This window comes from Pteropus medius, unplaced genomic scaffold (assembly GCF_902729225.1).
Source record: "Pteropus medius unplaced genomic scaffold, Ma_sr-lr_union100, whole genome shotgun sequence".
NCBI classification, from domain to species: Eukaryota; Metazoa; Chordata; class Mammalia; order Chiroptera; family Pteropodidae; genus Pteropus; species Pteropus medius.
In genome coordinates, this window is record NW_024349802.1 from 29,597,306 (window position 1) to 29,610,636 (window position 13,331).

General features: G+C 33.2%; 1 protein-coding gene across 1 annotated transcript in view; it reads left to right on the top strand.

Moving 5' to 3' along the window:
• Positions 1-13,331, top strand: part of EFHB (EF-hand domain family member B) — a 41,390-nt gene that overhangs the window by 12,377 nt on the left and 15,682 nt on the right. Inside the window, exons 2-8 of the mRNA XM_039836782.1 lie at positions 629-691; positions 1,184-1,327; positions 2,030-2,210; positions 4,419-4,529; positions 7,569-7,698; positions 12,186-12,269; positions 12,818-12,885. Coding sequence (XP_039692716.1) covers positions 629-691; positions 1,184-1,327; positions 2,030-2,210; positions 4,419-4,529; positions 7,569-7,698; positions 12,186-12,269; positions 12,818-12,885 — 781 coding nt within the window. The remainder of the gene's footprint in view (positions 1-628; positions 692-1,183; positions 1,328-2,029; positions 2,211-4,418; positions 4,530-7,568; positions 7,699-12,185; positions 12,270-12,817; positions 12,886-13,331) is intronic.

A 13,331-nucleotide genomic window follows, 5' to 3' on the forward strand; every position in this document is an offset into this window, starting at 1 on the left:
AATTTATGCTTTGCAGACATAGGTATCAGCTGCCTTGAAATGATAAAGGAGTCACAGATAAGAGGTACCTTGCTGGGAATGGATAGTTATGATCTTTGCCTTGGGCAAAAGAAGGACAGATAATTCTAATTCTTAGTTCTAATTAGCTAATTAGAATTAAGTGAACAGAGACTGACCATTCATTGAAGGAGCTTGGCTGCAGTGACAAGTTTGCATATGCCAAAAGTTAAGGTATTGGTGGAAATATATCCCCACACATATGCACCCATACACATTCAGAAATACTTAACATTTTAACTTGAGTTTAGCTTGAACGCAGCCATATTCCCATTGTACTGATAAGACAAGCAATAATTAACCTGTGAACTATGACAGGAGTATTTCTGAAAGTTGAATCCCTCAGCTTGTCACAGAGGTCATATAATTGGATTATAATGCTAGCACTGTGAAAAATGCATATTATATACCAAGATTGCTTTAGCTTTATAATTTCTTCTTTTTTCCTTGTGTTAAGTAGTTGAAAGTAACTTTGTGGCATTACAAACATAGGCCAAATTCGAAATAGTCTATTCTTCAAAATGTTCTCTCTCTATCCTGACAATAATCAACTATCGCTTTTTTTCCTCAGGCAGGGAAAGTTATTCCTGTTGGATACAGAGTTGCAAACTGCTTGACTGAAAAACTTCCCAGGGTGAGCATTTTCAACATATATTTGTGTTTACATTATTACCTAGCACGTGGACATTAGAAGATAGAAAACTCTCAAAATCCCTTATGAAAGTTGTATAAATTTAATGTATTGGATGTGGATTTGAAATCGTTATTGTATTTTGAGATCTTCTATTGATTTTGTCTAAGGAAGTAAAAATTCCAGTTCTAAAGTTTTCAGCTCTAGAGAATAACTATAGGAGATTCCATTTATTTTAACAGGAAATAGTCATTATGATATGCTTTCTTACCTGGATACTTCTTGGTTGTTTCCTAAGTATAACTTTTAAAATACATTATTTATTTCCATTAAAAAAAACCCCAAATTTCAGGAAGTTTCATTATATAGAGTGGTAGGTTTCCATATGCTTACTACATTCATGCAGTGAGGGGTATTCATTGATTGGTATAGATCAGTCGTAATATTTTAAAAACTGTACTTAATCATTCTATTTTCTTGTTTCACTTTTTGTAGTTAATAACTCCACCTGAGGCAAAGAAATTTTTCAACTTCCGACATCCACCTGCTGGAGCCGAAAGAGTATTTTATGGCAGAGCAAATGATCCTAAAATCGCACCTTATTTGACACATGGAATAAGATCTAAAATTTCAGTACCGGTAACTTCTTTTCTTTTTTTCCCTGCACATTACTAACTTATCAAGGTGAAAATGCACAAATGAGGTATTAGCGAAATCATCAGGCCCAATCTCCTTCCCACCCTTAATCTGGAGCAGTGAAAAATATCTAAGAAGCGACAGCCAAAAGAGTGTAGAGAAATTAATGGTTTAAGAGCCACAAACTAGATATTCTCTCCTCAGATAATAAAAGCCAAATTGCACTCCATTTTATGACAGTAAAGAGAAATGCTGTCAAGCTTGTTAGGGGGCTGAGATGACAAAGGCTAGGTAATTATTGCCTAAAGACACTACAGAGAGCTTAGATACACACTGAGCGGAGCGGGGGCCTGAATGTTTTCTGCCAACCATTGAATGGATGGTCCAGATTCAGAAGTAAGGTTGTGGTTCTTGTGTATTTCATTCCCACTTTTCTGGAATATTGGAGTCAAATAACCTGGAAGGTCCGCTATAAACCTTGTGGCCTCTTTAAAACCTTCTAATCCCCTTGAAAGTTCATGTTTAGGCATGTTTAAGTTTCATAACCCCAATTCTGACAGTTTATTTGAAGGTGACCAAAGCCAGTGATTAGGAATTGCTTTTCTACAATCATATTGTCTTCCCTCCAACTATTTGATTAGAGTTTCAGCTTTCAGATTTTTACCTTTTTTGTTCTTACATCTGTGCTTTGTATGATTTCTTTAGGCAAAGGTATTGTTAAACCCACAGCCTATTACAACATTTCAACAGAAAATTAATGATAAAAAGGAATCAATATATTTTAGCAATCAACGAGCACCATTAGGAAAATCTTATGATCAAACGCCAGGATTACCTAAAGGCCTGGATATACTCAATACGACATTTGGGACAACAGTCATCAGAGGTAGTTAAAAAATAAGGGGCGGGGGTGGGTGGCAAAATAAGTCTTCTTAGAAAATTGGATTAAATATTCTGTCAGTAAGGTGGTGATGCCAATGATGATTGAAGAATAAAAGATGGGATGATAGCAAGAAGGTTAGGACCCAGAATCATTATAGCTTATATGTGCCAGGCAGTAAAAATTCAAATTTTGTCGTGGAGATTTAAGTGAGCATATTAGAGATAATATAAAGAAAGGAAAGAGACTCAGGAAAGTTGACATTGGAGCCAGCTGTAAAAGCTGCAGTCCCCTCTCCCTGGACATCTATTTTATTTCCACCAAGGCCTCTAAAGTGTTGTAATTCTTAATTTTATGAAACTTTGCTTCATAAAGTAGACCACAAAACAAATAAATTTGGTAGACGCTGCATAGTACCCTCCATTCATGCAGGTCCACAGCATGCACCTGCATATTAAACAAACATACACAGTAATGGAGCAGACTTGGGTTCTCATTTTGAGAGGGAGTGGAGCACATCTTTCAAAAAACAACAACGTATAACTGAATTGGTCACAGGCCATTATTTCTTTTGAAGCCCCCAGCTTCTTGCCATGTTGTTGGGTGCTTTTCTTTAACCTTTCTCACATTTATCCCCTACTGTCCTTTTCAGGTCTCTACCGGCTCTCCACGGGTCGTACAGGAGACTTCAAATTCCATCTTTCTTTATCCTGCACAGAAACTTGGTTTTCTTTGTCTTTCTGCACCCATTAAAGCTCTGCTCCAAGAACTTTATCTTTTTCCACCAAAAGGCTCATTAGATTATTTTCCTTAACATAGTAACATCCACACTAGAGATAAATTACGCCTTTGTTTTGGAATACAAAATCTGCAATTGTACTTTATTGTATCAGATCTAAAGTTAAAACTTGAAACATGGAAACATGTATTTTAGAACAGATAAAATATCTTTTTTTCCTTTTTAACAGGATTAAAAAATGTATTATGTAGACGTGTCATTACAGCATTACAGTAATTATAACTGCTATCTAAAATTAGTTCATTTAATAAGGAAAGTACTTTCTTAGGTGTACCTTGCTTAAATACATAATAGAAAGAATGTTCCAAAGTGTGTTTGTGTTTTAATAGTTTTAGTGGTTCATACATCAAAAAGAAGTACTGCTTTACAGGATTATTTTGAGTAGGACCACTTTCTGGTATTCTTAACTGTTTGTTTATAGATCTCAGTCCTTGGCAGAAAGTCTAAAAAGGAAAACATGTTAGGTTGAAAGGGAAGAGTGAAATTATAAATGGAATTACATTTTGTTAGACTATAATATTATCATATATTATTACTGTATTATTTATTATTATATTTACTTAATTTATAATAAGCATTAATTAGTCCATATTTATTTAGTATAATAAACACATATTATCATTATACTTTATTATTAATTATTATTATTAATCTATGTTGTTAGGTTGGAAAGGAAGAGTGAAATTTTAAATGGAATGATATTTAAAAATCATTATGTAAAACAATGAAAACAAAATAATTCACTATATACAAAACTGGGGGTCACCAGTCCTGGGAAAACAACTGTTAAACAAATATGTTGTAGCTCTAAGTTTAAGACCAGTAGGAAGAATTTCTTCCTGATTTTAGCGATTTTCTTGGCACTTTTGGCTACTTTGAAGATGCATATTCAGATCAAAACAGACGCAGGATGTGTGCTCCAGTCTACAGCTGCTAAAATTTGCACCAAGGCTACATAGGGCATCAGGGTTTCTAAAACTGATTTGTGATTCAAATTTGCTTAGATCATCTTGAGAAGTCTGGAGCAAATTAAAATCAGAATTGTCTAGAGAGTCTCAGAATAGGGAATTTAAGCGGGCTTGGAATATGGCTCAGGACAACCTAAACAGTTAACTGATACAGAGTTCTGATAGTCTTCAGAATTCTAGGGAGTGAGCCAGGTCAAATGAGGGTCCCTAGTATAGTGACTCCCAGGCTACATCCTGCTTTCTTAATAAATCTTCATTTATATTGGCTTCGTGTTCTCCTAGGGTGCCCATGTCACTTATGCAATCAACTTACCTTGTTTGTCCTTTGCTTGAGTCAATTTTTTTGTTATTTGTCTTCCTTTTTTTTTTGCTCTAGTCAATTTAAATGTTATAAATAGATATAGGTGAAAAATGCCTTAAAACTGATTTAATTAATTCTTTCTTCAGAAATATCCGCTAGAGATGTGGTGAATCCACCAAAATCCTATGAAGAAGTATTTAAAGAAGGAAAGGAAGGACATGATCTGTATACTGTTTCTCACAATGATTATTATGTGGGTAAGTATCCTCCAGTATAAAACTGACCCAAGGATATGGGACTCTCAGATTTGTGAAGAAGAATAAAAGAGCTAATGTGTATAAATTTAAGTGTCTGGTATATAATAGGTGATCAATAAATAATAATTTATTTTTTGTAAGGTCATAAACCCCAATAGCTAGGATCACATACCTGAATACATTTTGTATATAAAATGTAGAAATATACATATCACTAAAGTGAAAAAACAGCCAAGAAAGATTAAATGTTAGATAGTATTATATTATTTTAGTGGCTTTAGGCTTAAAAATTACAGTTCTTATTCAAATGTCAGGAATATTCTAAATGCTTAACTTTACATGAGGAATATTGATTGGGTAATGGTCAAGTAAACAAATTTTGAATCAGATATAACAGATTCAAATCCTAGCTTGCCCATCTACTATCTTTTAGACCTTGGATATTTTACTTATCCTATCATCATCTATTTTAATCTCTTAAATGGGGATAATGATATTGTGAGGATTACATGAGTGCTTACAAGATGCTTAGCATAGTGCCTAGAATGTAGTAAAGGCTTAAAAACTATTATTATTAGTGATCTTGACTATTAGTAGCCTGTTATACTAGAATTATTCTATAGCACAACTAAAAGGCATTAGATTTTTATAGTGCTGTAAAATACAACTTAATTGTTTGTGTGTTGATAAGTAGAATCTTGATATAATAGAGGACTGAGAACTAGACTCTGATATATGTCCTGAGAAAGTTGGTAAATTGTGAATGATTCATGAACTCAGTCTTCATTAGCTAGAAGCAAGACTCTCGCTCACTGCATCTCAAGGCACCTCTCTTCCTCATTCCCTCTTTATTTCTTCACTTTTTCTCCTCAACCTCCATCTCACACTCTACTCCTCTATGCCCTTCCTCCTAGACTTTTGCTCATAGCTGGGGCTTGTCTCCTATACCCATTTTTACACTGTCTGGAAGCTGTTGTTCTCTTCTTTCATGACCAATCTCTGCTGGTTGCCTAGACTCTCTAATACGATTCCAGTCTTGAGATTGTTCCTGCCCTCCCATTCAGTCTGCCACTACTTCCACCCACTTGGTCACCATGTTCCTTCTCATAACCTTGACTTCTCTCCATATCTCCACTCCCTCTACTTCCTGTCTCTCTCCCTCCCTTTCTTCCTTTCCTCCTTCTAGTCCTCCCTTCTTTTATTCCTCTTTCCCTTGCTTCCTCTCTTGTAAAAAATATTTTATGCATTTTTTGGGGAAAAAGTTTAGATTCTATCACAAAATCTAATCCAATGCCTTTTAATTGTTTTAAAAGGAACTATATGAATGAATATAGGCAATCTATAATGAGATAGTTTACATGCATTTAGCGATTGGAGGAATATGACTATAGATTTTTTTCAAATGTTCGAAAGAGCTTTAATGGACTACAATATGACTGAAATTACCTTCATTTACTGATTTTTACAAATTTTCATTAGCCTCTTAAAAGTCATGGAGTCCAATCTTTTAAATATTGTCTATTTTTTTCTCATAATGGAAGCACTTTATTTTTTATTATAAAAATACAAAATAATTATGGAGAACTTAAATGTGAAAAATGAAGAAAAAGTAAATATAATCTTGAAATCCCATTTACCAGAGATAACTACAGTTGATATATTGAACACCTTCCTAACCCCCTATCCACTGAGCTATCTATCTTTAGTTAAATGTGATAATATTCTCCATGTTTTGGGGGACCCTATATACATTTAAAATTTTTTACTTAAAATAATATGTTAAGGACATTATTCAATAATAAATATGTATCTACAACTTCTTTTAAATGCACTTAATTTTAATCATTAGGAAGGTAATAGATATTTCTTTTATAAAATGCAAGCTACATAGAAATATATAAAATACAAAGAAAATCTCCCACAGTTCCCAATATTCCATAGATGATATTTTCATAGATATTTTTCTTTGCTCATTCATATATGAGTATATGTGTGTGTTTTGCTCCCCACTATATATTTTTTCATATCTGCTTTCCCCCCACTGTATGAAATATCTTAGTTGCCTTTTCATGTCAGTATCAATATTGCATTTTTCAGTATTACAGAAATATATTGTTTATATATCTTTGTGGATCTGATCCATTTCCTTAGGATATATTTCTAGATTTCTGAGCATTTGAAATTTACATTCTTAGAGCCAAACTGTCTACCTGAATAGCTGCCTGAATTTGCCCTCATTTCTGCAGTGTATGAGATTTTTCATTTTCCCACACCCTCCCCGGTAGTAAGATTTGCCAGTCTTCTTTATTTTTACTTAACTGAGAGAAAAATTATGATTTTATGTAGCTGTTTTTATTTATATTATTTGGGTTACTAGTGAGGCTGGATATCTTTTTTTCCATCATTTCTTCACCTTTTAGCTGATCTCTATTTTCAGTCTTACCTTCTTATCCAGAAAGAGAAAACGAATTCCACATTATGACTTGAAAAGAAAAAAGTGCAACGTGAGGTCTTACATATAAAGACCTCTCTGTTAGGTTCCAGCCCTCAATTACTCTTCGAATGCTTCTAATATGAGATAAGTGATTTTAATGAAATGTGAGAGTTACAAAGTTCTGGTGATTTCACCAAATTTCAACAAGAGCAAGTACAAAACACCAACCTCTCATAACTTAGCGCAGTGGAAAGGACTGCTGGGGTCCCAAGGCATCGCAGTATCTCCCTAATTTTTAGGACTTCTGTAACATTAACTTGGCCCTCATTTTTCATCTTTAATACCTGTTTTTAATACCTACATCATTTCCCTACTTACTTTCCAAATACTAACACAAGGAATTCTTGTCTCACCAGTCTTCCGCCCCACATGGGAGAATGCTTCTGTTATCTGTAGCCAAATCTGCAGTTTCCTGCACTGTTACAGTTTCATTCTTTGTTCCACTCTCATTTTCAATGTCAATGGGAAAATAATGTGCTTCCTTCCAGATAAGGTTATTTGTGTTGCTTAAGTCAGAAGTCTTCTTCTTTTTTTTACCCCCACAGGAGAAGCAAAGAACCGAAAGTATAATGCATCAAGTTTCCATAGGTTTAACTTATATGGGGTCCCAACACCACATTTTAATGATGGACGAACCATGGCAAAAACTTTATATTGGCTCCATGAACTACAAATGTAAGTTTAATTATATTGTGGCCTGGGACAAATGTTAGATATATGACATATGGACTTAAAGAAAAATTCATTTTTTTTCATTTCTTTTTTGAAGAGGTAATACATTGACATGGTTCAAACATAAAATTAATAGAAAAAGATATACAGCAATACGTCTTCCAAACTATTCAGTTCCCCCAGAAATGATCATGCTACTGTTTTTTGTGTATGTGTGTATATGTGTGCATATATATATTTTTAACGTTACTTTGTGCCTTCGTGAGTAAATATAAAGAAATATCTGCCTGTTTTAAACCTATAGGACCAACTCTATTTATGTTTCTTAAAGATGATGGGCTTTTAAATTTCTGCAAAGACAATTGTGTCACATATAATCTACCTGTCATTTATCATTCAGCTTTGTTTATTAGTTGTTTGGGCACCTGAGCACCTGACTTAACTCTTGTAAACTGTGATCTTTTTACATCTTCATTCTATATATGACTACTTCTCTAGAAAATTAAAATAAGGTTTCTTAATTTTTCATTACCAGTATTATATTTTATATCTAAGCCAACATTAACAGTGGTAGATTACTCATAAAAATCCATATTTCCTACTATGCTTAAAACCTCAGACTATTGGAAATACTGGTCTAGTATGTTGAATAGGCCCCCCAAAAGATATGTCCAGATAATTCTCCAAACCTCTAAATGTTATCTTATGTATGTAAATGTAATTAAATTAAGGATTTTGAGGTGAAGAGATCATGCTGGATTATCTGGACAGGCCCTGAATTCAATGACATATATCCCTATAAGGGAAAGGCAGAGAGAGATTTGAGACAGAAGAGAAGACACACAGAGAAGATGAAGTGAAGATGCGGAAGGTGACTGGAATATTGTGGCCTCAAGGTAAAGAAGGCCAAAGAATGCCAGCAGCCTCCAGTGTTGGGAGAAGCAATAAACAGATTCTCCCCTATGAACTTTGGAGAGAATGTGGTTTTGATGACATCTTGATTTCAGATTTCTGGCCTCCAGAAGAGTGAGAGGATACATTTCTGTAGTATTAAGCCGCCAATTTGCTGCAATGGGTTACAGCAACCATGGGAAGTAATATACTGGGCTGGGGTTTCTACACATCAGTGGTGGGAATAAATATGTTTTGTCTTCTGCCCTCTTTAAAGGAAACACTAGCCCTACAAGTTTCCAGGCTCCCACCTGCACACAAAGTTGCCACAGGTTGCCACCCATCCTGCCTCACTCAGTTGCCTCTCTGGTCTCTGTGATAACAACAGCTCCCAGTCAGAAAGGCAAAAGGCTAAGTATTTTATATATTTTAAATTTAATCCTACCAACAACTCCATTTTGATCCTTTTCATTTTACAGATGAATAAACTGAGGTACAGGTTAGTTAAATCATTTGCCCAAGATCATGCAGCTAAGAAATATTAGGGATAGAAATGAAACCCAGGCAGTGTGGCTCCAGAGGCTGCCCTACCACCACATCTGTGATCACAGGCCAGAAACAGTTATTTCCACTCCTCTTCCACTCCTTTATTGTACAAATTTCTGATACTTGAATTATTAAAAAACAATTATGGTAAAATACAAACAAAAATTCTTACAATATTGTAGTAAACTCGTATGAGTTAGTTTTCTTTTAGGAATAGAAGGAAAACTCATATAACAAATATTCATTAATTTATCATTATTAACGTGGTTACATCATACATAAAGGAAACCATGAAGAAATGACAAATATTTAAGGACTATAGATATATATAATTAAATATAGAAATTGATGCTGAAAGAGAGATGACAAATGTTTTATACAATTATGAAACTTAAAAAATATAAATCTAACAATTTATGGGAGATATGAAATAAACATATTAACAACAATGTGGCCTTTTATTTATTATTAATTAATTAATTAATTAATTTATTGTTGGCATCGGTTAATGGAATCCAATGTTTCAGCTGTACACTTTAACAATAAATCATATATATATTTACACTGTGTGTTCATCTCCCATAGAGATTTCTTTCTGTCACCACATATTTGACCTTCTTTACCCACATCTACCTCTCTCCTCTCCCCTCCCCACTACCCTCTGGTAACCACTAGTCCATGTTCTTGAGTCTCTGTTTGTCCTGTCCATTTGTTGCTTTTAGGTTTATATCCCACATATAAGTAATATCATGTGATTTTCAGCTTTTTCTGTCTGGCTTATTTCTGCTTCAATGTGGTCCTTAAGAATGTCCTAGGAGCAGAGCCTTTGCATCCTTAACAAGGACATACTTATCAATGATTTGGAGTAGTCATGGATAAATACACTAAGTAAACCTAAAACTAGTATGTTGTTGTATGTTAATTATATCTCAAAAAATACACTGAATTTATAAAAGCAGGCAATATGCAGGATACATTACTCTCCAACTTGTCTCTATCCCCAAGGAAACAACATTTACAGAACAATGATGTTTGATCAATTATTTGATTATACTTTTTGTATTTTGAAATTTACTTGGAAAATGATTGCTAAAATAATGGAGAGAGTGTTTATTCCTTTGGTCTGTTGGATTTTAAAAAGAACTCGCTACTTCATTTTTTTAGCGTGATTTTTATTATAAAACTTGGAGTTAAGCATGTTTGTTTCCATTTTAAGTACAATTTTATATATACTATTTTAACATATATTTGGTTTACTCTTAACTTTTAAGTAATGTATTTCTTCTGTAAAACTATCTATACTTATATTCTGTTAGTGACTTTTGGTTTGAAGAATCAGAATCTTCAAACGGTATTCATATGTATGCGCGTGTGTGTGCGCGTGCACGCATGCTTGGTTATATCAGAATGAAAACAATTCACTGGCACACAAGACTTTATTCTGAGTTAGTTAGGAAATGCTGTGAGGTTGTCTAATAATGTTACAGTTGTTGATAGTCCAACATACATGGCTACTCACATACTTCCTGATTCTACCAAAAACATAATCGAGACACTATTAGACTGAAAAGAGTAGGCTCCTTGATTTATAATCCTTAACCTTATCATTCTTCAATGTTACTAATTATGTCCTTCGGAGCTGTTTTTTAGATTGTCAACTTTATTTGTTCAAATTATGGCCTGTACACTGTCACTGATATATTCTGACTTTATCTATATTCTCTTTTTCCCTCCTTTTCGAACTAATGGGAAGTAAAGGAAAAATAAAAGATGAATTACTTTATGTTTCATCTTTTGTTTCTCCACAGAGTGTCACTCTTCTCCAGAAATTTATTCAGCTTCATATTTCTATAGTACAGGAAATAGTTTTAAAAGCAAATGGAGTTTAAGAATTTTATGTTCATTGTTTTCAGTCTTAGCGAAACAATAGAGAATTTATTAATTTTAATGTTATTAAATAGCAGTGTTGTAATTTTACAGTTCTCAAAAGAAATCTTATTCATTTAATTACAATGATAAAAGTAACAAAATTATATTACAGGAAGTTGGCAAAATAAAATCACCCATAATCCTGTCACTTTAATTCAACCATTATTATCTTTTTAATGTATTTCTTTCTAGTTTGGCTTCCAGTGTAGATTTTTGCATAACTTTAATCAGAGTGCAATCCTATTTTATATTCTTTTTCACTTAACATAAAACAATTTTATATTGCTGCGTATGCTTCATAACCAGCATTTAAAATGCATGCCGTGTATTCTTGTTAATGTCACATAATATAATCATCCTTCATGATTGAACATTTAGATTCTTTTTTTTTCCCATTGTAGTCAATAAGGCTACAAACATTTTTATAAATATGAGTTTTCCACATTTTTAATTTTTATCTACATTATCTTGTGTTTGGTTCCCAGGTGTGGATAAAAGGGAATAAACATTTTTATGCTTTTTGAATTGTAACACAAAATTATATTTCTAAAAGGATAATGGCAATTTGGACTAGCAATCTACAAGTGTTTTACCCTACTTTTTGACAATTGTTAGGTATTTTCTCTCATTCTCTCTTTCTGTCCCTATAAATATGTATTTGCTTATGTACTATGTTAAAGTGGCACTTTGTTGTTTTTTTATTTCACATTTGTTTTTTTACTAGAGAACATTATAATTTCTCCATGTATGTGCTTACTAGATATGAGTAATCTGTTTATATTCTTTATTTATTTGATATTTAATTTTCTTTTAGCATTTTAAAAAGTTACACTTATAATAATGATATTAGCAATTTGATTTTGTTTACTGAAAAATATTTTTGAGTCTGCATGTCTTATTCTTAATCAAAATTTTGTATTCTATTAAAAATTATCTTTACAATAGAATATAAATGATAGCAGAATGAGCACATAAAGCTTTCTTTTGAGCATATAATTTTCTTTGAAACTGAATTTATTTTTTGACGGCCCAAATGATACTATGATAGTCCTTATCATATGTATATTTGGCAGCCAAGAATATTTTAGGTAATAGAGATACCTGACAATTTTCTAATTTTATAGGAAAAGAGGAGCTAAGGTTGTATCCAAGAGAGTTGATGATTTCAAAGAAAAGTTTCAACATACACTTGGAAGAGTTTTAGATCCGTAAGTTAATGATTAACTTTGAATTGACAGTGTCTTTGAATTGAATTTAAAAAGTACTCTTGTGGTAAATATTGGTTTGTGTTCTATTAGATTCTATTTACTAAATAAGAAAGTCATTCTTTTAAGTTTATCAGGGAACTCTATTAGGGTTCTAGGAAAGTTCTGAGGCCTGTAAGATTGAGAGGGCATTTCGAGAAGAGGGAGGAAGAATATTATGTAAAGCTTTATTTCTGGGATATCAGAAATTTAACTTATTCTGTTACGTTTTTCTCTCCCTTCCTGGTCTCTGTCTATCTCTACATACCTCTGCAATTCTGCTTTGAATTCTGCTTTAAATCCAGGCTACTGAAAGCCAGTGAAAGCATTCAGTCATTGTTAATGCAAGTGGAAGATGAGACAAAAGATCTATTGGAGAATTTCTGCTTGATCTTCATAGTTTAGTTATAGGAAAATATATAGGCTATTAACAACATATGGCAAGCATATTTTAAATTCCAGGGATGCCATGTGGCGGGTAGTTTAACTAAAGGATTTGTTTTCTTTGATAGCATTGCAGAAACAATGAATGTTCCCCCAGACCACACATTTGGAACTTGTCTCCTCCCTGAGGACTATGGTAAATATACAGACATTCTCCTTAAAAAACAACAACAAACCCCCACAAAGTTATGCAGTTAAGTTCACCAACTCCTCTCAAAGCTTCTAATTTTAAAGGCTTAAAATACCATATGACCATTAATGAAAAAAATTTGTAGCACAAGAAAGAAAAAAGTTTTCATGTTATATATGAACTAAATACAATTAAAAGCTCTCGTAATGAATACCTTCAGTGAAGTGAAGGCTTAGAATTTTATTTAGAAAATAAATGTGGCCAAAGTGAAGTGAGACAGGCTTTTAATTAAATAAATATTATACTAGACCTTTGCTACTCAAAACGTGATCTGCAGACTGTCAGTGTTGGCATCCTCTGCAAGCGTCTTAGAAATGCAGACTCTCAGGCTCCACTCCAAACCTACTGAGTCAGAAACTACATTTTAATATTTCCAGATGAATTGTAGTCAC